The following is a 23,116-nucleotide window of genomic DNA, read 5'->3' on the forward strand; positions in this document are numbered from 1 at the left end:
CCCAGGCTGACGATTGCAAATGACAATTCCTGATGATGCAGGAGGACAGTTTTTCAGCAGTTTCCCCCAAGAGAGCTGAGCCCCGTCAGGTGGAGCCAAGCTGCCCAGGTGCCTGAGCCACATCCCATTACCAGGTCCAACAGCTGCACTGCTGACAGCGCGGGGTCTGCACACACACACCTGGATCCTGCACAGCCCCGGGGGGCCTTGCTGGGACATCTCCATTTCAGTACCCTTGTGTTAAGAGAAAGGTAGAATACGGGCTGTGCCGAGAACACACAGCCCTTTGGCTCAGCAAATCTGAGAAATGCTTATTCCCTGCTGGTTCGCCCAGACCCAAAAAAGCATGGGTTTGGCTGGAGCAGAAAGCAGGCGCCGGCCCCTCGTTGTTTCGAGCCTTTTCCTCGCGGTTTTCCACTGGGGTGGATCCACCCCTGGAGCACCCCAGTCCATCCTCCTCCAGCCGCCGGGCAGCGCCGGGCAGCACAGGCGGACACCTTTCAGATACAGGACCACAAAGGGGAGGGGTGGTTTATTACTGTTGTAATTAAAATAAAATAATTCACTTTTATCAGTATAGACGGGCGCGGCCAGGGCAGAGCGCCGGCGGGGCCGGTGTTCGCTGCTGCTGGGCTGGGGGGACGGAGGAGAACGGGCTCGGAGGCCTGGGCAATGATCGAATGCTTCTCGGGGGGAACACTGCCGGTCGGACATACGGACGGACATGGACGGGGGCACGGCCGGGCACACGGACGGGCACACGGACACACGGCCGGGCATGGGCGGACGCGGCCCCGGCGGGCGGCGCGGCCGGAACCGGAGCGGCCGCGCGTGCGCTGTGCGGGACGGCGCCGCTGCCGGCGGCCCCATGACGGCCGAGCTGCGGGCCCGGGGCGGCGGCGGCGAGGTGAGACGGCGGGGCGAGGCCGTGGGCTGGGTGGGGCCGGCGGGGGGTGTTGGGGCGAGGGAGCGGCAGGGCGAGCCCGCGGGACAGCGAGGAGGGCGGCGGGCGGCGCCCCCCGCGCGGGGCCGGGGCTGCCGCCGCACCGACCCTCGCAGCGCGGCGGCCCCGCTGCGCCCCGAGCCCGCGGCCCGCGGCCGCTCGGGGCCGGCCCGCAGCGCTTCTCCGCTCTGCGCGCCCCCGGAACCCGTCCCGTCGGGCAGCGCTGCCGGCCGCGCGTGTTTCGTTGGGAATAACGGGCTCCGCGCGGCACCGCGCGATGCGCCGGTACCACGGGAAAGGGCTCGGGCGGGCGCTCAGACACCCTCCGCTTCTGCGGGGAGCAGAAACGCGTGTTCCCTCCCCGCCGCTGAGCAGCATCTCGTGGGGCAAGTTAACGAAAACTGTTGCTCCCAAACTTCAGGGCTCTGCGTAAATTGGCTCTGAAGGGACCCGGACCCGGACCCGGACGCGAGGCTGTGTCAGTGCTCAGGGAACTGAAGCCCACACTATCCCGGATTGACACAGGGCTCTGCACTGTCCTGTAGCATCTCGGTGCTCTTAGGACCCAAGAGATGCGTTTCAGAGAGGTCAGAGTTACAGGGTGGGATGGGATGAGGGTATCAGCCCTTTGGTTGTGTCTTAGAAGCGGAATTAGTGCAGGAGCCGTGCCCCGGTCTTGCGGGGATGGGGACTAGACCGTGCTGTCTGTGTGCGTCTTGCACATGTTAATGCAGGACAAGATTGCTGCCTGCTGCTTCTTGTTGTGACGAATATTGGTTTGTGAAGGCCTTGGCCAGGAACGTGTGCTTTGTTCCTGCTGCCGTCTGTGGGTTTCCAGCCCTCTCCGTATCCATTCTCCCCCACGATAAAAAGTGTGGCCGAGGAGCAGAGGCTGAAGGCCAAGGCTCTGCGTGCCTCTTCTGTGCTGCAGCCTTCCTCCTCCTTGCATGCGGTTATTTCTGGAACCCCCTTGAACTCTTGCACTGCATTTGCTCCTTTCCCTGTTCAGTTTCTCATCAAGACAAACTTCTGAGGACCGTGAGTCACCTCAGAGCAGGAAAATAGCAAAACCTTTCTATTCCATCATTCCTGGCTGACCTTGTAATCTTATCTCTAGTACCCTCCTTCCTCTCAGTCTCTTGGTTTTGTACTCATCTCTTGTTGCTGTAATTTAATACTAATAGGATTTGGGTTTGGGTTGTTATTTTTCCAGCAGGTAGGGCTTTGGTTCAGCTTGGGTTTGCAAGTGCAGGGTGTGTTAGCAGTGGCAGCACACTGGTGTTAATTACCAGCTACAGAGCTTGTTTTATAGCCCCATGGTGCGTAACCTCAGAAAGCAATAACCTGACTAGTTGTGGCAACAAAACCACGCACAATCCCCAAAATCTTAACAAATTGGTTGCACAAAGAGTGGTTCCTGGTGGCTTCTGTGGGCTGCCAGGCAGCCATAACCCTCTCAAAAGTGGTACAGGTTTGTTAGCACAAACCTTTCCTCAAAGGCTGAATGAAAGCATGCAGAAATCATTGAAATTTTAAATGGTAACTTAGAGCAGAGGATCAGTAACTGGCTTTTATGCTTACAGCAGCCTTTGTGAGTTCTCTGTGTGCTGGAGCAGAAAAACCCCAGAAAATCATGCCCTGTCCTGCCTCAGGTTTCATTATTATAATGCAGTGTATTAGCAAGGGTGTTTGTGGGGTTTTTTCACCACTGGAAAAATCCACCCTGCGGCGTAAGGTGGGGTCAGCCGACATGCACGGCACGCGCTAAGGCAGCAAAATTAGCAACATGATTTAAGTGGTTTGCCTTTGTGGGAATATGCCTGCCTGCCTCTCAGCTCCTCATCAGGCAGCTCCTCCTAGGGTTTCTGTGGTGTTCCAGAGTGTCTTGGCTTTTCTCAGGATAAAAAAAAGAGCACATGGGATGAGTTGAGGGGGGTTGCACACACATGTGTGCTCTTTCTTGTAACAAGTTGAGCAAAAGCAGTGTTTTTAATGGGACAGAGAATTGCCATCAAAGTAGGAGGTTTTTTGTTTGAATAGCTGACACAGGTGTGTACTGTCTTTGTGTGTGGAGTATCGTCCGTGACTAGTATGGGTGGGGGGCTCAGAAAAGTCGTTGACTCATTACCCACTGGGTGGAACTTGTGCTCCAGTGGCCTGGAAGCATCTTAATTTTTTTCTCAATGGTGAGAGTAAGTAGAAACTTGAGTTAATTTCCCTACAGCTTTGTTGGTTAAGATTAATTAAAATTGTGATCTTAAGGAACTGGGATTGATCAGGCTGTGCTAATTGCAGGATCCTCTACAGCCTCTGTAAATCAGGATACATGACACAGACCCAGCAGTTGTTCCTACTGTAATGTTTTTCCCATACCACATGCAATGCCAATGTTATGGAGCTGCATCTCAGTTGTCACCCAGAGTGAGCTGTTGGCAGCAGCATCAGCTGAACTGCAGCCATGAACAGGGGTGGTGGGACCCCCAGTGCTGGGAGGCTCCTTGTAGAGAGGTGCCTCCCCTAGTAGTCATTGACTGAGGTTATTTGTGCTTGCTATGTGCAGTGACTACCCTATGGTAAGCCTAGGCTGCAAAGATTTTATAGGTCTGGTAAAGAGAGTTTCTATAATCATTTGTTTTAAGTGGCTGAACCAACCATCGCATGGGGCCTTGAGCAGCGAGTGTCTCACCAAACCTCAAGTGGTCTGTGTGGAGTGGGAAGGAAGAGCAATAACAGGCTCCTGGGCCCTTGCTCTGACACCTTATTGTCAGTAAGAAGTGACATGCACAAATGGCATGTGCCACCACACTGAAAATAGCTCCTGACCGTGCCCTGGGAGCAGGCGGCCACCTTATATGTCCTGCTGCACATGCCACTGCCTCGGGGGTGGGGGAGCCCCTTCCCACCACAGGTGCTGCACATCCCACAGCCAACAGCGAGGGTGGCGTGCCCTCCCAGGCCTGCTGCATTCTCCTGAGGATACAAGGGGTTGAATGTTAGTCTGTGAATTTAGCAGGGAAAATACCTGAGTGTGATGTTCAAGCTGATGTTGCTGTTTGCATTAAGCAAATGTGACTGGGCTTGAGTGTCAGTCTGTCGGCAGAAAGGAAGGAAAGAAGCAGTGCTCCGCTGGGCCCTCAGCAAGCCTTGCAGAAACAGCTTGATGTCCATCCTGGTCACCTTTTCACATAAGCTTTCTTTATTTCTTGCACATAGGATTGCCAGGTGCTCTTAAATCAGATGAAAGAGATCACAGGAATTCAGGATTCAGCATTCCTGCTTGCTGCTCTAAAGGTTTGTGTATATTGCCATAGTTTTGGGGAAAGAGAGCTCTGATTTTGTCCAAAAAGTTAGGCAAGTTCAGGCTCCCACCCAACATAGCATGCAGGTGTTTGCTGATGTGTTTGTCAGCTGATGATGGGCTGGTCCTTGTTAGACTGGTCCATGTGTGGCTTGTGAGAGTGATATAGGATCAGCCTGGATGTATGAGAGGCAAAGGGTAAATCCTTTGCTATTCTTGTCCTCGCTGGTGCTTCACTTTCTCCTCTCATTCTACCAGGCTGCTGATGGAGATCTCATGGAAGCAGTCACCTTCCTGACAGAGGACCCTGCTCCAGAGCCAGTGCAGAACCCAGCTGCTGCAGAGCCATCCGCCTGGGAAGGGAGTGTGGTGGGCAAACAGCTCCCACAGGGTAAGCTTCACCTCTGCTCACCCCTACAGCTTCATGTGTTTGCACATCCATCCTCCCTGCTTCTGTTCTGGTGCATATTTTGCCAGTACTGATCACTTAGTAGTGTTTTAATAATGTTTGAAGGTGACACATCACAATTAAAAAGCTGATGTTCCTGTCTCATTATTTCAAGAGCTCTGATCTGTTTCCTTAAGCTCTGAATTTAGCTGTAAGGAAATCTGGGTAGTGCACAGCTGCATGCTTTGCCTTGTTCTCCTCATCCAGCTCACTCAGCGGCTCCTAGGTTGCCTGACATGATCTGAACAGGGATTTCTGTTTAAAACCTGAGCTAGAAAATTTTTCTTGTATTGGTTGAAGAGCCATGTTTGTGAAATATGATGTTCTCTAGAATTTTCTGTTAAAGAGAACGTTTGCTGCTGCTGGTGGTAAACTGATCAGAATGCTGCCTCTACTTCTAGATGTTGGTGCTGCACCTGCCCCTCACAACCAAGACAACCTCCTCACAGCCAACACTGTCAGACCACTGGAATCACCAAAAGCTCCAGCTGCAGAAAGGGATGCAGCTGAAAGGTCAGTGGAGCTGTAAATGGCCCCCCCCACTTTGGTTTTCCCAGATGTCAGTGGGTTCTGAAGCTGCTAACTGCAGAACTACCATGGATCACCTGCCAGGTGGACACCTACTGGCTGGAGGGGAGTTTGATTCCTGTAGCTTTTACAGCACGGTGTTTATCACTTGTGACAGACCACAGGATGCCCATGCTGCTGAAAACAAAAACCGCTCCAAAAGGAAACGCTGCGAAGTCTGGGGAGAGAACCCCAAGCAGAATGACTGGAGAAGAGCGGGTGACTGGCCTGTTGGAATGAAAAATATAGGAAATACATGTTGGTTTAGTGCTGTTATACAGGTAATCTGCAAAAAAGTTCTCTAATATCAAACTTGCTATGTCTTGGAGTCAGAGTGTCAGAAGTAAACATGCAGCAGTTCTGTGAGGGAGTCATCGTATGCAGATGAGTGAACGTGTCCCTGCTCAAACACAGAAACTTCTGTGTTTATGTGATGTGCCTGTACAGAAAGAGCCAAAGAGCAGTTAAAGAGGCTTTACTTAAAAATAGCTACAGATACAGAGAAACTGTGTGTCTGTATGCAGGGAGTTGTGCAGCGATGGCCAAGTGCCATTGCTGAAATTATAGAAGCTTGCCTGGCAAAGTGAACTGATAATTTAATTTTACTGCAGTTATTGTTGGCTCGATAACACATGGTGTATCATATTTCAGTTAATGGAATACACTGGCATAGATGCTTGGACAAATAAACAACTAGGCAGCATATATTATTAGTAATGATCTGAAGAAGAGACAATAGTAAGTGGAATTGAGCAGATTTGTCTCTCCTAACCATTTCACGTCAGTAGAGAGAGGTTAATAATTTGTCTTCAGCTCTGAGAGGAAGTAAGAAAGCTGCAAATGGATTCTTCTCACCATGGCTTGTTCTTGGATGCTTTTCTGAGCCTGCCTGTGCAGAATAGAATGATTTTCCTAAAAGGTTTATATCTATCCTAGAAATGGCAGGATGAGATTTCGCCCTTGGGTGGGTACAAACATGCTGATGATCTCAAAGGTCTGTTCCAGCCTAGTTAATTCCATGATTCTGATTCTGTCCTGGTCCAGCAAGGGGCTGCTTACACTGTAAACATGCATTCAGTAACACGGGACCATTGGGAATGTGAAGTTTGCAAAAGAAGCCTGTCAAGTCGGAGTGAAAACAGGGCATCAGATTGCAGTGAGTCCAGTCCTTGCAGGTGCTCACCGAGGTTTACCTCTCCTCTCCTTTCAGTCTCTGTTTCAGTTACCAGATTTCCGGAGGCTGGTCCTTGGATACTCCCTCCCACAGAATGTGCTTGAAAGTTGTCATAGTCACACTGTAAGTTTTGATTCAGTAACACTGTCAAGTTTCCCTCTTCTGTGGTGTAGCATTCTGCTCTTTCTCTAACCAGTTTAATTTGGGGCCATCTGAGACCTGTGGCTTTAAAATCATCTGGCTACGTTTAAGATAAATTTAGGAAATTCTCAAAGGCAGAATCAGGATAGGAAAAAAAAGGGCTGCTTCTTGTACCTCTGTCCTCTAGAGCCTTTAACTACTATGCAGGGACGTATTTTTCCTATAAAACTTCTTTGGCAGCTCCGGATTACTAGTTGGTTTGCATGCATGATGGAAGAACTGGTATTTGAGCCAGTGTGCAGCTAGTTGAGTACCTTTTATGATATGTGCCTGTGGTGTTGGGTAGTGCTGTTTTAAGGTGCTTTTTAGAGCTGCAGGAAGGCTTTGACTTTTCTCTTTTTGCAATGCAGGGAAAAAGAAATATTGCATTCATGCAAGAGCTTCAGTGTCTGTTTGCATTAATGCTGGGAACATGGCGTAAGTTTGTAGACCCTTCTGCAGCACTGGAACTCTTGAGGGACGTGTTTAGATCAGCTGAACAACCACAGGTAAAACCACGTTGAAAAGCCTTGCTCTCTTCAAACCAGCAGTCACAGCCACAGCAACCCCGTTTTGCCTCATCCTGCTGGTACTTTCAGAGGCCTTTTCCCATGTTTGTCAGCCGACAAGCAGCTGTCCCCATGTCATTAGAGCAGAATGTACACGCATGCTAATTAACCAGCCAGCGTAGCATGGCACTACCCAGTGCCATCTGTGTAGTCGGGGAGCCATCACGATAATTTCCTCTGATCTAGTGTTCAGATAAGCAGAGTTCATTATCAGTCTAAATCAGCCCAGCACGTGAGTCTCACGTAGCTCAGCTGAGCGGAGGCAGCAGTACCAGTCAGGTTGTGTTCAGTGTTCAGCAGGCTGGGGGAACACCTTCCGCTGGGTGTCACGATTGACTCTCCACTCTCATCTCTCTTCCAGCAAGATGTGAGTGAATTTACACACAAACTACTGGACTGGCTGGAGGATGCATTCCAGCTCACTGTGAATGTCACGTGAGTGCTGTGTGGTCTCGGGAGTTTGACCTAAGGAGGGTTTTAATAAATTGGAGAACTTTATGTAAAAATTTTGAGCAAGTGAATGTTCTTTGTTTCCTGTGGATGAGGCTTACTAAGCTGGAAATGTTGTGTCTGCATGTCCTGTTGGTGAGTGTGGGACTTCACTCAGTGCTCATATGGCCTGCAGAGTAAATGAGCTTTTGAGGGAGCTCAGCAGCCCTAGTGAACAGAAAAGCTCTGGTAGTTTGAAACTTCCTTTCAGAAGCTGGCACCTTAACCTTTTTTTTTTCCCCTCTTGCCAGTGTAATTGTTATCGTGTGCTTTGGAATGTGAAAATTAATGAAAAGCTTCCTCTTTATTTAGTGCTTGGATAGAAAATGTAGTTTTGACTGTAGGCCCTGAAGCAGAGGCTTAGATTATGACTTGGGCTTCTTTTGCAGCCTCCATTTGCAAACGAAAGTGTGCTTTTGCTCTCTGAAACAGGAACCTTGGGGACAAATCCGAAAACCCAATGGTGCAGCTCTTCTACGGGACTTTCCTGACTGAGGGTGTCCATGAGGGTGAGTTAAGGCTTTGGTAGATTGAACTTTTTAACTCCTTTGAATGTTTTGGAGTTAACCAGAATTTTTTGTTCTCTTGAGTTAGCTCATGGTTTCTGTATGGTTTCCATCATCCAGGCAACACTTTTTCCAAGATTGAGACCTTTGGTCAGTATCCCCTTCAGGTGAATGGTTACCGGAACTTGAATGAGTGCTTGGAAGGAGCCATGGTGGAGGGAGAGATGGATGAGGCAACAGCATCTCAGTCAGTGAAGTATGGACAGGAGGTTAGTTTGACCTTTTTTTGTCGAGCCTTTGGTTGCCTGCTGCAGAAAAGTGCAGCGCACACAGTGCAGGGCAACTCTGATAACTTTAAATGGCAGCTGTGAGTGTTCTCTAAGAATTGAATACAAAACATTTTCTGGATACCTAGAATCTCATGTAATGTCTGTTAGTATTAGGTGTCCAGACACTAAGTGTGGTTAGACACTAAGTCTTTGCTGATTTATAAAGATGTGATGTCCTATGTAACCAGTTCAGAGACTTTATTTTATTTGCAAAGGTCAGTGTCTGCCTCTGAGCTGTGTGATCAAGTCTCTCTCTTTCTGTTGGAGCCTACCTGTATCTGAGTAGGGGAGACCTACTGCCTCCATATTTACGGAGGGTAAAAGTACAGTGCTTAACTCCATGGTATGCCATTTGGAATTTGTCTCTTTCTCCCTATTATATTGTGTATGGTTTGGGGTTTTTCTTCTTGGTTTCACTCTTATTTTCTGACTGTGATGATTTTATTTCTTTTTTTTTTTTTTTAATCTCACTAATCACAAGCCAATCATAAAAAACTTGGTTGCAGCAATGTGAAGAAGCACCATTGCATTCAGCATCCTCTGTGTGTAAGTGCAGCAAAAGTTAGCTTGGAGAGAGGCTGGGAAACAACATTGGCAAAGGTGTCTGGTGTGGGCAGGGAAGAGTATTTCAGTTCTATGACAATGTCTGAAAATTGTGTTGCTGTGGTTTAAACTAGCAAAGGAGAAACAAAGTATTGAGCGGGGGAGCCCTGTTCTGACTCTGGACTCAAGTGTTTGTTCTGGGTTTTCCTGGTTTCTGCCTGAAGCAGTTCAGGTGCATTTACAGGGGATGTGGGTGTAGCTGTTGTTGGCTGGCACTGGAGACAAAGGCATGTTGGAGCTCATGAGGCAGGTTTGTTTCAATCCAAGCTTTTTTAGTTCCTCAAAATTAAGGGAAATTTGACCCATCATGGAGCTGTTTTAATTCTTCTGTCTGCACAGATAGGAGGAAAAGGCTCTGCCTTAATTTCTGAGAAGGCTTACTGGGAAAATTGTGCATCTTAGTTTCATTTCCTAGGATGTGGTGGGTAAAGGGTGGCATGACAGGGGACAAGGGGAGTAAGGGAATAAGGTGATTTTGTCTCTTGAGCACCTAGGCAAGTGTGCTGAAAGTCAAAGCAGAAGTGGAATTAATAGAAACTTCTCCCAGACTATGGGAGCATGAATCATTCCTCCTTTGTGGTTATGGGCTGCTTCTTAGAAAGTTCTGGTGTGGGGGAGTTGTGTTGTTGCAGCACTTCTGACATGAATTCCTCAAAGGACAAGGAGCTTAGTGTACTCATCCTGAATCCAGAGGGGAGCATGAAATGGGTGGTGCCAAGCTGAAATAGGTAAAGGAAGTTTCTGGCAGTGGATGCTGAAAGTTGTTGTGAATCCAGGAAGAGCAAGTGGAAGTGTAAATTCAACTGAGAATTTTTCTTTCAGCATAACTCTTTGAAATTGTGTATGAAGCTACAGAAAGTAGCTGGGGAGTCTTCTGAATCCCCTAAATCAAGTAGTTTGCAAGTGGACAGAGAGAGAATTAGGATTCTGGTGCTGCAGGAGAACTCCTGGTTTGTTCATCACTGCATGTGATCTGCCTCAGAAAAGAACTCTCCTGGGGGCTCCTAGGTGATGTGCAGATTGTGTGTAGCCTCCCCTCATTTGTAAAATTCAGTGCTGGACTTAATAATCCATCAAGCTGGATGCATCAGGCAATGACAAGTAATGTTGAGAGCAATTATGAGGCTTTTTCACAGTAAAAATGTAAAATGGAAGCATAAATTACTAACTTGTAAAATTTGGCTTTCTGACTAGTCACTCTGCAAACAAAACCTAATTCTGTTCTTAAAAACAGAGACTTTTAAATCGGTCTGAAATCGTATAGGATCAGTCTAAAATGTGCCATTAGTAGTCATCTTAAAACATTTCCCTCTGGGGGCATTTCTGCTTTTGTTACAGCGCTGGTTTACAAAACTCCCACCAGTTCTGACCTTTGAACTCTCCCGATTTGAGTTCAATCAGTCACTAGGACAGCCAGAGAAAATTCACACCAAGCTAGAGTTTCCCCAGACTATATATATGGACAGGTGAGTTGTCCTGTTGTACGGTATGTTTAAAGCTATTGCTTTGTTATAAATAAAGAAATTTAAAAGGTTGTTTGGGTGAGCAAGGAAAGAGTATAAAATATTTACAGAAGATTGTGGATGTTAGAAGTAAACAAATCTCACCTGGCAAACAGGGCTCTGTATTTCTATTTAGGTACCTCTACTGCAATAAAGATCTTATTCAGATGAAAAGAGAGGAAATGAAGAGATTGAAGGACAAAATAGTGACTCTGCAGCAGAAACTGGAAAGGTGAGTAGTTAGCTGGTTTTATTTTTATGCCCTCTGGAAGAGTGCAAGTGTTTCCTTTTAAATGAGCTTTCCAATAGCAGAGAAGCTTGTAGGGGAAGGAGAAACAGCAACATGCTTGTTCTGAAACATGTGGGAGAAGGAAGTGTATTTTCAAAAACAAACCTATCTCTTCAATCGTTTCTAAATTCTACTGATACTGTTACAGGAATAAATTCTTTAAAGAGCAGAGTTGACACTGTCATCTGGACTGGCAATGGACGGGAGGAAGCCTAGTAGCACATTACAGAAAAATTGTTCTTCTCTTGTCCCACGAGGTTTAAACCCATCTCATTCCTTCACTCATACAACACCTTGCATTTTTCTGTAGGTACATGGAATATGGCTCTGGCCCAGCCCGCTTTCCACTGCCTGACATGCTGCAGTATGTGCTCGAGTTCATTGCTACAAAGCCAGCTGGGGCTGTTTCCTCTGCTCAGAGCTCTCAAACAACACCCCTGCACTCCCAGGCCAAGCCTAATGTTTTGGACGTGCTTTCACAGCCAAACAGGTCAGTAAACAGAAAAAAAAAAGGTGCACAGGAGGACACTTCACCTCCCAACCAAATGATCCTGGGTGGCATTCCAAAAGTGGGTTATTTATCTGGGCACTGGTGAACACAATACTGCAGTGTGCAAATGCTTGTGCAAGTAGTGGGTCACTGCTGGTCGTTTGGTTCTGTTGGTGTAAGTAGAACACTGCATCTTGGTCTCTTCTTTCTCCTTGACCAAAAGCATCCCTATATTCCTTGCCTAAGCAGCAGTTAAGAACTAAATTATGTCCTCTTTTTGGTTAGGCTAGTCATTTTTTTGCTTCATTGACCAGTAAATTACAGCAATGTTGGATTATTATAACCCAGGCCAGCATGGTTGGTTTAACACTAAATTAAGCTGAGTAAACACACACATTTTCTTAGTAGCAATGGAAGGAATTTTTAGCATTGCTCATTGTGGATCTGTGCTTAGAGAGTTCCCTAAGAACTTTACTTAGTATTCTTCCTATATTTTAGTTTGGACTGTGAAGGCAGAAGCACATTTCAGTGTATTTGTTCTCTCTACATTTTATACTGCTCTTAAAAGGAAATCCTGCTCCAGCTTTGGAGTAATTTTTGTTTTGTTTATTTTGTATTCTTTTCCAAAAAAAGAAAAACTAGAGAAGGATTAAAAACCTGCCCATTACTCTTGGATTTTGCTCCACAGCATACAAGAAAGGACTGATACTAGGAGTGAAGATGAAGCTTTCTTTGTGGCAAATTCTTCACCACAGCAGAGCTCCAGTATGGATCTCCAGCCTCCTGTTTCACCTGCAGAACTGTCTGAACGTCCAGCTCCTCACGTGGTCTCTAAGGAAGAGCTGAACCTGGTTCAGACGTGTCTGCAGCGATGGAGAAATGAGATTGAGCAGGATGTGCAAGGTTGGCCCCAAATGCATTTGTAGGGATTTTCCTCCTGAATGCCCAGCTGGTTTCTCCTCTATAGCTTTGCTGGATAAAGCCTGAACTAAAATAATTTTGTCCCTGTTTGAGCTCTGGTGTTGAGTCTATCTCATATTCTCTGCATGGCCTCAAATTCTTTGAAGTGAAAGGAACTAGCATAGCCTGATGAGTAGTCATTAATTTTTATGCATTTTTCTCATTGTTGATGTTTTTGGCAGATCTGAAGGAGTCTATTGCCAGAATCAACCTGTCCATCGAACAGATGTACTGTGACCCTCTCCTCCAGCAGGTAGGAAATGCAGCTTCAGTATGTAAATATTAACCTAGTATTGCTGATGCTCATTTTTGTTAGTACATGTTGGTTTAAATTGCCCCCCTTCACTGTATTTTTAAATTTCCAGTGATGAAGCAGAGAAAGATTTACATATGAAAATCTTTTTTCTTCTTTCCTTAAAAAAGTTTTCATATAGTAAGAAATTATCAAATTGCTCGACTCTTGTGCCATACTACAGCTACAAACACTTCCACTGTTGGTGTACAGAGGTCAGGCAGAATCAGTCCCTAGCTGCACCCCTGAATGATGTCCATGTCACTTTGCAGGTTCCCTATCGTTTGCATGCGGTCCTGGTCCATGAGGGACAAGCAAATGCAGGGCACTACTGGGCCTTCATATATGACCAGCCCCGTAAAAGATGGCTCAAGTACAATGACATCTCAGTGACAGAGTCATCGTGGGAAGAGCTGGAGCGAGAGTCATTTGGAGGCTTGAGGAATGCCAGTGCCTACTGCCTGATGTACATCAGTGACCAGGTGTCCCCTGTTGGTGCAGGTACACAGCCACAACTGCTGCTTAATGACATGTGTGTGCTAGTGTGTCCCTCTGGCCTGCATGATCATTATGTTCCTCAGCTTCTCCAGCACAGTTGTCTTTTGACAAAGCACAAAACTTCACCTCAGATAGAAATAACCTGCTTCATGCTCGACTCATTTCTAAATCCCTGATAGGGCTGAAAACTGCCAGGAGAAGCATCCAGGTGAGATGGGAAACAGCACCTCATGTGTGAATTATGTGTGTACAGACTAACACTGCCCTTTTGCCACATTTAATGTGCATCTAGTGCTGATGTTCTTCATTTTGACTTTTTGTAGTGTTTCTATGGCAGCATTTGTTTCCTCAGGGCATGTAAAACACCTCCTACTTTATCTCTCCCATTTTTATCACAATCCCTGACTCGTTTGCTTGGTCTTTGATTCTGTTACACTGAATCTAAATGGGCTCTTTTTTGTGCAGCCTTTCTCCGGGAGGTATTGGTATCTGAGTGGCTCAGACTTAGTGTGTTTGCAGTGCCAGTGCCAGTGCTTTGTGGAGAAATTGCTGTGCACGTGTCTCTAGACATGGCAAACAGCTGTACAAGAACACAATAATTTCACGCGTGGCTCATTTTGATGTAATAAATGGAAAGAAACAATGGAGAGTTGACATTCTGTTCATTGCTAAATGTGGCTGATGAGGATCTGGAGGTTGTTCTTTGTTTTCTTATGACAGTTCTGAAACGAACCTATTTTTTCTGCTATTTAATGCAATTTCTTGTTGTTTTTTAAAGCATTTTGCAAAGGGTGCATAAAAATATCTGCTATAGAAAGTTGCCATTTGCTTTTGATAAATTTAGGACTTGTCTGAAGCTGATGCTGCTTGGGTTTTGTGCTGTTTTACAAGTGAATACTGAAGTAGATCTGAAAAGCACTAAGAAATATCAGCATGATACTCCTGCTATAGAACCCATGCAGTCCTTACCTTACCTTCTGTACAGTGATGAAGGTGTGCCATCTCTGCCTGAGCTGTGAACTTTCCACCTGTTGGCAGTTCAGTGCTATTCCCTGTACAGCTGGAGCCCTTGGATCAGGATGTGTCTGACCTGCATCAGCAGGTGCTGGTTCTGGAATTGCTCTGTGTAAATGCTGTCCAGTAGTAGAACAAAACAGGGCTTTGTTTTAGATAACTCTGTAGATTTGTCTTTATTTTTGCACCTTTGCTTCTGGATCACCTTAAATTACAGAGCCAGTAGAAAATTTGGCTTCTTTCCCCTTTTATCCCAATTTCCTTGTGACGGCAAATTTCTTTGTGGCTGCCCATGATGATGTGTGTGTGCTTAGTCCCTAAGGGTGGTGCCCTGCCACAGTGTGTTTCCTTATGCTTGTCTTGCATTTCCTCTAGATGAGGATGAGGGCCCAGAGGCTAGACAGCTCCAGAAAGAAGTGGAAGCTTTGTCCCCAGAACTGAGACACTACATCCAGGAGGACAACTGGCGCCTGGAGCAGGAGGCAGAGGAGTGGGACGAGGAGCAATCTTGCAAGATTCCTCAGATGGAGCCTTCACCTACTTCTGAATTGCAGGACCTCTCCTCTGAGTCAGGACCAGGTAATCTTGCTCTGAATTTGCAAACCATATCAGAACCAGGAATATCCCGCTGGTCACCAGTACCACTGTGTTGAAGTCTTGCACAAATGTGTCAGAATGCAGGAGCAGGTGTGAAAGAGGCAGCAAAGGCAGCTGCTGGAGGCTCTGCCCTGACAGTACAAAAGGCTGTTCTGCTGGTTTTGCATGTGCAGCCTTCCAAGCCTGTCCCCAGAAATGCTGTTTCCCATTCACTTAATCATCACAGGCTAATATCAGTTCATTTCCAGCTATTTCTTTTTTTTTCACAAATATGGAGTGGGCAAGTGCTGTTCTCTGGAGTGGGAATCCCCAATGCCATGTGCCATTCCCACTGGAAAGGGGTACACACTCGCCTGAAGCACCTCGGGCATAAAGGCGGCAGCTATGTAAAACTGCATGGACAAACTGCAAAGCATTTTAGAACAAGAGAGAAAAAAAATCCTGCAGCTCTTGCTGACAAGTACCACACCTCTGTCCTGACAGAGCAGTCATCAGTGTGTGAGCCGAGCGTGCACTCCCTGTCCTCGGAGCATGCCAGGATTGCCAAGGAGCAGACTGCCAAGGCCATTGCCAACACTGCCGATGCCTACGAGAAGAACGGCGTCGAGGCAGCTCTGTGCGAGGTAGGAGCTCAGCCTTGGCCCAAGAACCTCCTCCTTCTTGTCTCCATATTATTCTTCTTGATAGAGACCTTTGCTTTTCCCATTTCTGTGAAGTTCTGTAGCTGTACCACGTTTAGCTTGGTCCCCTTTGGCTTTCCTGTATTTTGCTTTGGATTTTCTTACTCTCTCTTCTTTTTCTTCTTGGCCACAGCACAAGGAGGTAGAGCTACTGAAGGCCCATCCAGAAGAAACATCCCCCACAGTTCAGGCAGAGCAGCCCCGGGACACTCAGGAAGCAGAGGCTACTGCCCAAACTAGCTCACAGGTCTCTGAAGTGGAAATCCCCAGTGTGGGGAAGATTCCCGTTAGATCCGATGCAGATGGATATAATGAGGAGGTACAGATCCCAGTGCAGGGGTTAATTACTGCTGCTCGTTAGCCTGTAGCTTTGTAGTTAGCTGGCTTTGAGCTGCCCTAAGGGTGGGTGTCATAGGAGCAACGTCCTGTACAAAGTTAGTTTTCCTCCCGCGGAAGGGAACGGGGACCGCGTCGTTCCATAATTCCATTTTTAAATGTCATCAGAAAAGGAGCTCTGTAAGAGTGCTCAATTTGTCAATCTGCATGTTGGTCAAAGTCCTCTTTCTGGCACAACTGTATCAAAATTGGTCCTACCTGTGTTAATTTCTTTACAAGTGTCTCTGCTGGCTTCAGTTACTATTTTGTCCCCAAAGACCTTAATCCCAACAGCATAATTAATTTACATACCCTGCCCACTGATTTTTTGCGGTCTGACTTTAACCACTCTGACACGTGCTCAAGCAGTGTTTTGAAGTTCTCTCACTTGCACGAGTTGGATTTCACACCAACACTGGGGCTGTCACTCCTTGAGTAGGTTTGAGATGTTCTTGAGTGATGTTGGCTCGAGGAACTGCTACACCACAGGTTCTGCATTTATTTTACATGTCTTAGGAAGATTGATTGGGACATGGTGGGGACAGGGCCAGCCTGCTTTACTTTCTCACTTGTTGAAGTTAAAAATTCAAGGGTTTGGAGTGACCAGCCTTGAGATCTTCAATTGCCTAAAAAAAAGCCCAGTGCGTAAAGTGCATGTGATGGATAGAGTTGGTAGCATGCAAGTAACTCACAGCCCCAGTTATCACACCTGTACTCATACAATTTCCTTTAAATCTTACCTTTTGAAATTTTCTTCCATTCTTCACTATGCTGTCTCTTCTTTCCCTGTCTGTTACTGTTTTCCTTGTTCCTGTTTGTGTCTGTTCTCCTGCTTTTGTGGTAGGTGATGCTGAGTCCAGCCATGCAAGGTGTCATCCTGGCTATTGCAAAAGCCCGCCAGACCTTTGATCGTGATGGGTCTGAAGCAGGGCTTGTTAAGGTATTGATTTGTTTGCTAAATCAAATAGTATGGATATCTGTTTTCCCAGAATAGAGTGTATGTGCCATATTGACAGGTCAGGAATGTAAAGGGAACGATTTGTGCACTTTTTCTTCTAGTTAATGGCCTTTGCCCTGCATTTCAGTTCCTGTTCTCTTACAGTGATGAGATATCTGTGGGTTCAAAACAATTTTTAGAGCTTGCAAGAGAACACCCTCCTGCCAAGACAAACAGAAACTTTACTTTTTTCTGCTTATTCTTTTGGTATTGTAAAATTTGTTTTTTTTGGTCCTGAACATACTTCCTTACTTGTGACCTCTGCTGTCAAAGATGTCCTCAAGAAATGTCTGTGTGAACAGAGGTTTGAAAGCATAACCACTGGTGAATGCTGAAGCTGGTGTTAGATTTTACAAGCAGGTAAATTTAACTAAAAATACCACATGGAAAGAATCATCCATGCTGGTAATCTATGGGAATATAAATCACAAGATATTCTTGCACCTCCTGCAGGTAGAAGTGTGTCCCAGTCGATTTTGGCAGCCTGGGCACTTGTCAGAGGGTTGCCAAATCGATCTAAGGCAGCTGTACCCCCTCTCTCAAAGGCATTTACACACCCTGACACTTTTGGAAGCTCACGCTTCACATGGGGGGTTTGCCTGGCTGTGGGGGCCCTTGGTTTAGAGCTGAGGTGTTGCTGGGCTTCCTTTGACCACTGGGTTATCACCAGCAGAGGACACTGGGTTAACACTCTGTCACCACAGGAGTCCGTCCAAACAGGACCAGTTTGAGCTCCTGTTGCCTGCTGTGGCATTCAGCAGACAGGTGGATCTGTCAGTACCTGTGTTCCATTGGCAGGCATTCCATGAGGAGTACTCCCGGCTGTACCTGCTTTCCAAAGAGACCCCAACCCCCCAGAACGATGCCCGCTTGCAGCACGTGCTCATCTACTTCCTGCAGAACAACGCTCCACAGCAGGTGGTGGAACGGACCCTCCTCGAGCAGTTTGCAGACAAAAACCTCAGCTACGATGAACGGTGGGTGCCCAGGACTCCAGGGAAGGCTTTTCCCACCTGGATGTGGCCAAGGCCACTTTTGTGATTTTTTCCTTTCTGCTCACATGGAGCAGGTCCATCAGCATCATGAAGGTGGCACGGGCAAAGCTGAGTGAAATCGGTCCTGACGATGTTGACATGGAGGAGTACAAGGTAAGGGACCAGAGAGCTGTCTGATCCTTTATGCTGTCCTAGCTGGCTCTGTCCAAATTGGAAAATGGGGAGCACAGCATGGAGCTGCGTGGCCAGCACAGTGGTCACTGCATGCCTGTTGGCAGTGGATGTCTGCAGAAGGCTGCTGAGGGAGAAGGAATTCAATGGAAATCTGAGCTTGGAGGAGTGTCTGCAGTGGGCTAAATTCATTTATGTGTCACTCGTGAGAGACATTTAAACACTTCAAAGGGTAGCACTAGGGACCCCAGACTATGCGTGTGAGTGTTCCAGCTGAGGCTGATGCTCTGCTTTCCTCCTCTCCTCAGAGATGGCATGAAGACTACAGCCTTTTTCGCAAGGTGTCCATTTACCTGCTGACAGGGTTGGAACTCTACCAGAATAGAAAGTAAGTTCCTCTAATTGTGTTTGGACAAGATAAGTTGTGGCTAAAAGTAAAGGCCACTGTGACAAAAATTTTTCTTTCTGAACCACAATGGCCTGTGTTTCAGGCCAGTGGGAGCTTTTTTGACCTGTTATTAGCACTTCTTGAATCCACAATCAAGCTTGGTTAGCAGTTTGAAAAATATGAGGCTGAACTGCTGGCTGGCTGCCTGACAGTTCTGAGAGTTTTCTCTAAGATTTCCCTTTGGGAAGTAGAGCTTTTTTTCTGTTTTCCAGAGATGGATTTGCAGGAATGATTGCCATCACTTTGGAATTTTTCACCTTGGACTCCTGTATTAAAAGGAAACTGCCTTGAGATGGATATTACGCTTTGTGTAAACACATACTTTGGAGCCCTCAAAGGGCCTTGGTTTCCTCCTTACCATTCTACAACCTGTATTTTCCTTAAATGGTGCAGGCTTTCAGAAATTATTCCTGGATGGAAACAGAACTGAATTCCAAGGTGGTTCGCAGTAACAAGCCACCAAATTCAGGTGGGGAAATTTACATGAGACATGACAAGAGCAGCTTAGAATTCCCCCAAGCTGACCTAATCCCTGTCAGCAGTTCTGGTTTCTCACCTGAAGCTTGAAATGTGTGAGGGACTGAAATGCTCAGCCTTCTGCCCTTCTTCGGGTGTCCTCTCATAGTGCAGTTCCTGGAGCAGTACAGAAAACGAACATGGAACAAGCACATTGCACATGAACTTGGTTGTAAGGGGCTTTGCCCAGACACTTGTTTGGCATTCTGGGAAAAAAGATGCAGGAATGGTTTGACATGGGGCATCTCTTTTTTTGTGCTTTGGCAAGGAAATACAGCTTTTCCCATTTAGCCTGATGCTTCCAGCCAGGCCCAGCAGGAAAGGTTTCCTGAGCTGAGCCAAGGGAATGGCTGTAGTCACGGGCCTGGCAGAGCCCAGTGCCTGCAGAGCTGACCTCCTTCTTCCAGGTACCAAGAGTCACTCACCTACCTGGTCTACGCCTACCAAAGCAACACCAAGCTGCTGCTGAAGGGAACCAACCGAGGCGTGAGCGAGTCGCTGATCGCCTTGTACCGGAGGAAGTGTCTCCTGGTTTGTATGGAGGGGCTTAGCACTCACTTTGGAGAGGAGGGGAGGGAGCAGCCAGGCCGCTGTGGTAGCCAAGACCAGTGTAACTGTTTCTGTATGGAAGACTAAAAATAATCATGATTCAATGAAAGAACATGCTGCATAGGTTTCAGGGAATCTAGGCAAAGGCAGATCTGGTTCTTGCCATCTTCAAACCAGAACTGTAAATAAGCTGTATGCTCTCTGTATACAGAAACAGCAAAGTGCATGTGTGTGTATGAATATATATGTTTTCAAGTTTGTTTTCTGTGGTGTGTTTCCCATGACTGAAAGTGGCTGTTCCACCAGAACCTGGTGCTGTTAGTCCTTATTCTCTGCGTGGCTGCCAGTGCAGGGCCCAAGCTGGGCCTTTCCTGGATGGTTATCCATGGTCCATGCTTGTTCTTTACAAGTCTCTCCCCAATTCTCCCTCCACCCCCAGAAGCTGAACGAGGTGGCAGCTTCTCTTTTTGTCAGCTGTGAAGAAGCTCATGTGTCAGAGGGTGTGAGCATCCTGAATGAGCTGATCATCCCCTGCATGCATCTCATGAACAACTTTGAGATCTCCAAAGAGGACCTGGATGCCATCGAGGTCATGAGGAACCGCTGGTGCTCCTATCTGGGACGAGAAGACATGGATGGTAGGACATGGCTGCTGTTCATGGGCAGGGCAGTATCGGGATCTGAACTGGGAAAGAATTCAAGACCATCTCAAATTAAATTCTTGGTGTCTGCACTGCAGCCCATCAAGGCCCTTCTAATTGTGGGAGGAGAAATGCATTTGAATCACCCATTAAATCCTGTTACAGAACAAATTAATCTTTTGCACTAAAACAAGCTGCAGAAGTGTCCTTCATCCCGAAAATGGGACCCAAGAATGGCTTAGAGTTCCCTTGAGGGGCTTGGGTCTTCTGTTAGGGTTTCTCCCTGAGTGGAGGTACCTAGGAATGGCAGGTGAATGCAGACATGCATGGCATGCTCCTCTTCAGGACGGAGGAGCAGGTGTTATCAGAGGCCAGGGTTATGGAAGATGGAATGGGGGAGCAGATTTGGGGCATCTCTGCCTTCTGAAGAGGAGTTTGTCATTGTAGAGCTGAATGTTGGTTCTGGGCAGCTGTTCTTGTTCTGTGTTTTCTTCTGGAGTCAGCCTCTGTGACTCCCCTCGGGTCATTTCAGACAAATTGGTCCTGACTTCCCTTGATGTGTGCATGAAGGTCTGGGGAGTCCCTGCAGAGTTTTTATCACTAACAGGGGGTAAACTTGATGAAAGAAAATTATGCAGAACCACAGAGGTTTACTCTCAAAATACAGTTGTAAAAATAATTGTTGGATAAATTTATCCCAGTTCCTGGGCTGGATGTGACAGCCTTTGGTTACACAGAAGGTTTTAAAGAACAAGAAGCTGAGTGCTCACCCCTCCCGGGTCACATGAGCTGGCTCAGGTGTTGCCTGCTCTTCTTCCCGCCGTAGGGGCTGTGGTGTATCGTGCACTCCAGTGGCCTCAGACCTGCCCTGGGAGTGGACGGTTCCAGCTCAGCACAGGCTGAACTGGCCTGTCTGGGGGCATGCAGGGTGTGGAGGCTCCATTCCCCTCAATTGCACAGTCAGTATTTGAGTGTCACCCTGAAGCACGCAGTGATTCTTCACCTGACAGCCAGGACAGCAGCGCCTTTCCAGGGAAAGCGCCGTGTCTTGTGTCTCAGTGGGACATGGCCCTGTGCTCAGGCAGCCAGGTGGCAGTGGAGCCTCCCTCATGCAGTCCTGGGAGGCAGGCAGGACACAAGCTGGCGGCTGGCACGGGGCCTCCTCTGCCTCAGCAGCCGCTGCTCGTCCCTGGTGATGGGCTGGGCGGCTCTCAGCATAGGGAGAGGAGCCTGCAAAAGGCATCTCAGCTCCTTAACTCGGGGCCTGGAGCCCTCTGCCCTTGCTGCCACTGACTGTTTCCTGCTTTCCCCCTTGACAGCAAAGCTGCAGATGAAGCTGGGTGAGCTGCTGCCCCGGCTCCTGGACGGCTCCACTGAGGTCATTGTGCTGAAAGAGCCCCCGAAGATCCGGCCCAACTCCCCTTACGACCTGTGCAGCCGCTTTGCGGCCGTGATGGAGTCCATCCACAGCGCCTCGGCCGTGGCGGTGCAGTAGCCGCGGGCCGCGCCGGGGCTGCAGCGGGGAGCAGAGGGGCCCTTTGGATTCCAAGCTGTGTTCTTTGTAAATACGAGTGGATAAAAAGCAGTATTGCACTTGTGAGGCACAACGTAAGGCAGTAACACAAAGGACCTGGACCACTGTTACAGTGCAAGGTGCAGGCCCCAGCAGCACTGCAGGGCCCAGCCGGGCTCCAGAGGCTCTTCTGTCCTGGCAGCCTTCTAGATGCAGCCCCTGGGCCCACGATGGCACAGGAGCCCAACTCTGCTCAGCACTGCGCACTGGGGCTGGGCTGTCGGGCACTTCCACAGCTCCCTGAATGGCCACTGCCAGAGGCTACATGTTCCAGTCCAGCCAGGCTCCTGCTCACAGGAGCCTGGGCTGAGTGAGGAGGAGGCAGCAAGGAGCAGTGGCTCGTGCTCTGCAGCGTGGGCAGTCATGCACGCAGCTGTATGTTGTGGTCAAGTGAAGCAGGCTTTTGCCTTTTGTACTCCAGCTGGCACCAGAAACCACACAGGAGCCTTCCTTGAAGAGACACAGGCAAATCCTGGCAGTGAGGAGCCAGGACGGGGCTGTGGGTTTGTGCCTGGCAGGAGCTGACTGGCTCAGGGCAGTCGCATCACCCCAAAGCATATTCTTGTGGCCGGAAAGCAAACTTCCTTCTCCCCTCGGGTGGTGGGTCATGGCTGGATTACTGTCAAAGGGAACTGTGAGGGCTCAGATCAGCCCCTTGTGTTGGTGGTGGGTGTTTGTGTTGACTTCGTTAACAAAGTGCCCTGTTGACATTTCCTTTTGCGGTCGCCCTGTGCTTGGATTTGAGCTGCAGCAGTTGTAAGCCAAAAGTTCTGATTCAGTGGAGGAGGATCCTGTTTTTTGGAACTATGCAGAGTTTTCTAACAGTGCAATAAAAGCATTTGTTCTATGTTAGAATGAAAAAGCTCCTTCCATGTCTTTATTCCACTCAAGGGTTCTGCCTGAAGGTTCCCCTTGTACAAAATGTGTTGTCATTAGTAGCGCTGCCTTAAAGGTAGTTCCACCATCCTGTCAGGGGTTGTCTTCCCAGTATTTAGGAATAAAATGCTCATGTGGGAGAATCTTGCATTCTCCTGGTGACTTTATGAGGAAGTAGAACTGCCATTATCTACAAGTACTCTGGCTGCCATGCCTCCTCAGGGACCAGGGTGCTGCAGTGCCAGTGCTGCTGTTGCAGGTTGTTTCCCCCATTGTTGTGACAGAGCAGTGGGATGAGGCCTTCAGCTCACTGCTCAGGGTGCTTGACCTTGGATGAATGGAAATGTGTAGCTCTTGAACAGAGCCCCAAGGCCATCCCCCACCCAGAGGCATGCTACCTCCTCCCAGCCAACACTTGGAATTGCCAGGCAGCTTTTGTGCACTTGCAAGGAGTAGGATGTGGTTTGGGAATAGGAGAGCCTGTTTGTTCTGACTGGTGAAACAGTGGCTTTGCCCTGTTCTTTGTGCTGCTGTCAGAAGCTGAAAT

At 47.8% G+C, this 23,116-nt stretch overlaps 1 protein-coding gene across 1 annotated transcript; it reads left to right on the top strand.

Moving 5' to 3' along the window:
* The first annotated feature begins 852 nt into the window (after positions 1 to 852).
* USP28 (ubiquitin specific peptidase 28) lies at positions 853 to 22,555 on the top strand. Its single transcript, XM_050983570.1, has 23 exons — positions 853 to 907; positions 4,500 to 4,632; positions 5,091 to 5,202; positions 5,375 to 5,537; positions 6,467 to 6,553; positions 6,982 to 7,119; positions 7,541 to 7,614; positions 8,101 to 8,177; positions 8,295 to 8,443; positions 10,445 to 10,572; positions 10,745 to 10,840; positions 11,208 to 11,387; positions 12,076 to 12,290; positions 12,530 to 12,600; positions 12,912 to 13,140; positions 14,527 to 14,730; positions 15,232 to 15,371; positions 17,599 to 17,777; positions 17,870 to 17,948; positions 18,275 to 18,354; positions 19,338 to 19,461; positions 19,919 to 20,117; positions 21,440 to 22,555. The coding sequence occupies exons 1-23, from the start codon at positions 869 to 871 to the stop codon at positions 21,613 to 21,615; spliced, it is 3,072 nt and encodes a 1,023-aa protein (XP_050839527.1). The 5' UTR covers positions 853 to 868; the 3' UTR covers positions 21,616 to 22,555.
* Positions 22,556 to 23,116: the final 561 nt, after the last annotated feature.

The sequence above is a fragment of the Serinus canaria genome, chromosome 24 (assembly GCF_022539315.1).
Source record: "Serinus canaria isolate serCan28SL12 chromosome 24, serCan2020, whole genome shotgun sequence".
In the NCBI taxonomy this organism is placed as follows: domain Eukaryota; kingdom Metazoa; phylum Chordata; class Aves; order Passeriformes; family Fringillidae; genus Serinus; species Serinus canaria.

Excerpts from the sequence above, each read along its gene's own strand:
- USP28 (XM_050983570.1), top strand. The coding sequence starts at position 869 with ATGACGGCCGAGCTGCGGGCCCGGGGCGGCGGCGGCGAG. Across the intron at positions 11,388-12,075 it reads GTGCTTTCACAGCCAAACAG|CATACAAGAAAGGACTGATA; the intron begins GTCAGTAAACAG and ends TTTGCTCCACAG. Across the intron at positions 18,355-19,337 it reads GAACTCTACCAGAATAGAAA|GTACCAAGAGTCACTCACCT; the intron begins GTAAGTTCCTCT and ends TCCTTCTTCCAG.